Raw genomic sequence first — 1,547 nt, forward strand, 5'->3', positions numbered from 1 at the left:
AACACACTACCGAATGTGTCTTTAGATAGCCCTGTCCTAGTGGTATTTTCAATAGCCACTAACCTTGCCTGGTACAGTCTGGGGGTTGTAAATTGGCATGGAAATTTAAAGCAGGTTCTTGTTGGTGCACAGCACAAATTAGTTATATATGGGGACGGTAGTTTTTTTTTGTGTTTTGTTTTTAGTTTTTTTCATCTTCAGTTGTCTCTGATGCAGCTTATACAAAGATAATTGTTGTTCTGTTAACTGAATACCACTCTGTAATTGCAAAAAAAATTGCAGCTGTTTTGTTGACATTCTGAATGCTTCTAAGTAAATACAATTTTTTTTATTAAAAAAAAAAGGAAACACAGGCTTGTTTGACTGTGGTCTTCTGATTCTTTCCCAGGCACTGCACCTGTTGCTGTTGAGATGGAGCAGCAGACTAGTAATCCTACTGACCAAAAAGGTGTGTCACGGGCCCCTATCCCCTTCCTCAAAAGCTAGCCTCTTTATTTGCCAGCGTTCATTGTTTTTTTAATTTTTGTTTGCTTGTTTGTTTTCAAGACAGGGTTTCTCTGTGTAGCTTTGGAGCCTGTCCTGGAACTTGCTCTTGTAGACCAGGCTGGCCTCGAACTCACAGAGATCCGCCTGCCTCTGCCTCCCGAGTGCTGGGGTTAAAGGCCTGCGCCACCACCGTCCGGTTTACTCGGCATTTGCAGAAATGACTCTGGTTTTGTGTTTGTTTGGCCTGGTAACTTGGTTATTTAGAAAGGACATGTGGGGATTTTTTGGGTGAAGGAGGAGATAGCTCTCACTTCATTGCCACAGTTGTCCTGGAATTCATCTTGTAGCCTAAGTGGCCTCAAATTTGAGACAACTCTTTTGCCAAAGCACCCCACATCCCAATATTGGGATTATAGGCATGACCTGCTGCATCCAGCTTTTGTTGTTGTTGTTCTACACACAGGGTTTCTTGGTGTGTACTCCTGGCTGTCCTGGACGAGACTCTGTAGACCATGCTGGCCTTGAACTCACAGAGATCCACTCCAGAGTGCTGGGGTTAAAGATGTGCACTGCCACTGCCCAGCATTCTTTTTTTTTTTTTTTTTTTTTTTAAGATTCTTGCTATTATAGCCCATCCTGGCCTCCAATTTGCAATAGACCTGCCACAGGCTCCCAGCTGCTGAGATAGTAGGCATGTACTACCACTCCTGGCTTTGATACGTTCTTTTTATAGAGTTTCTCAGTAAGTAGAACACAGCTGTGCAGTCTGAAGACCCAGGTTTAATTCTGGCACGGTTATGTGACAGTTATAGAATCCTGACTACATTTCCCAAACATGGGATTCCTCAAGTATAGTGCTGCTATATAGAAGTAGTAAGTATATACCCACTTCTTAGGATCATTGTAAAAGATATCTGAGGGCCTGGGGAAATGGCTCAGTGGATAAAGTCCACTGGCCAGACAGTCTAGCTGAATTGATAAGCTCCAAATTTTTTTGTTTTCTTTTGTTTTTCGAGACAGGGTTTCTCTGTGGTTTTGGAGCCTGTCCTGGAACTAGCTCT

The 1,547-nt window shown here is 42.9% G+C and overlaps 1 protein-coding gene across 1 annotated transcript in view; it reads left to right on the plus strand.

The window, feature by feature from the left end:
* The window catches only part of Tsacc (TSSK6 activating cochaperone), a 17,470-nt gene that overhangs the window by 4,641 nt on the left and 11,282 nt on the right, over window positions 1-1,547 (plus strand). Inside the window, exon 2 of the mRNA XM_026784037.1 lies at window positions 389-448. Coding sequence (XP_026639838.1) covers window positions 412-448 — 37 coding nt within the window. The 5' untranslated portion in view covers window positions 389-411. The remainder of the gene's footprint in view (window positions 1-388; window positions 449-1,547) is intronic.

Source organism: Microtus ochrogaster, chromosome 21 (assembly GCF_000317375.1).
Source record: "Microtus ochrogaster isolate Prairie Vole_2 chromosome 21, MicOch1.0, whole genome shotgun sequence".
Classification (NCBI taxonomy): Eukaryota; Metazoa; Chordata; class Mammalia; order Rodentia; family Cricetidae; genus Microtus; species Microtus ochrogaster.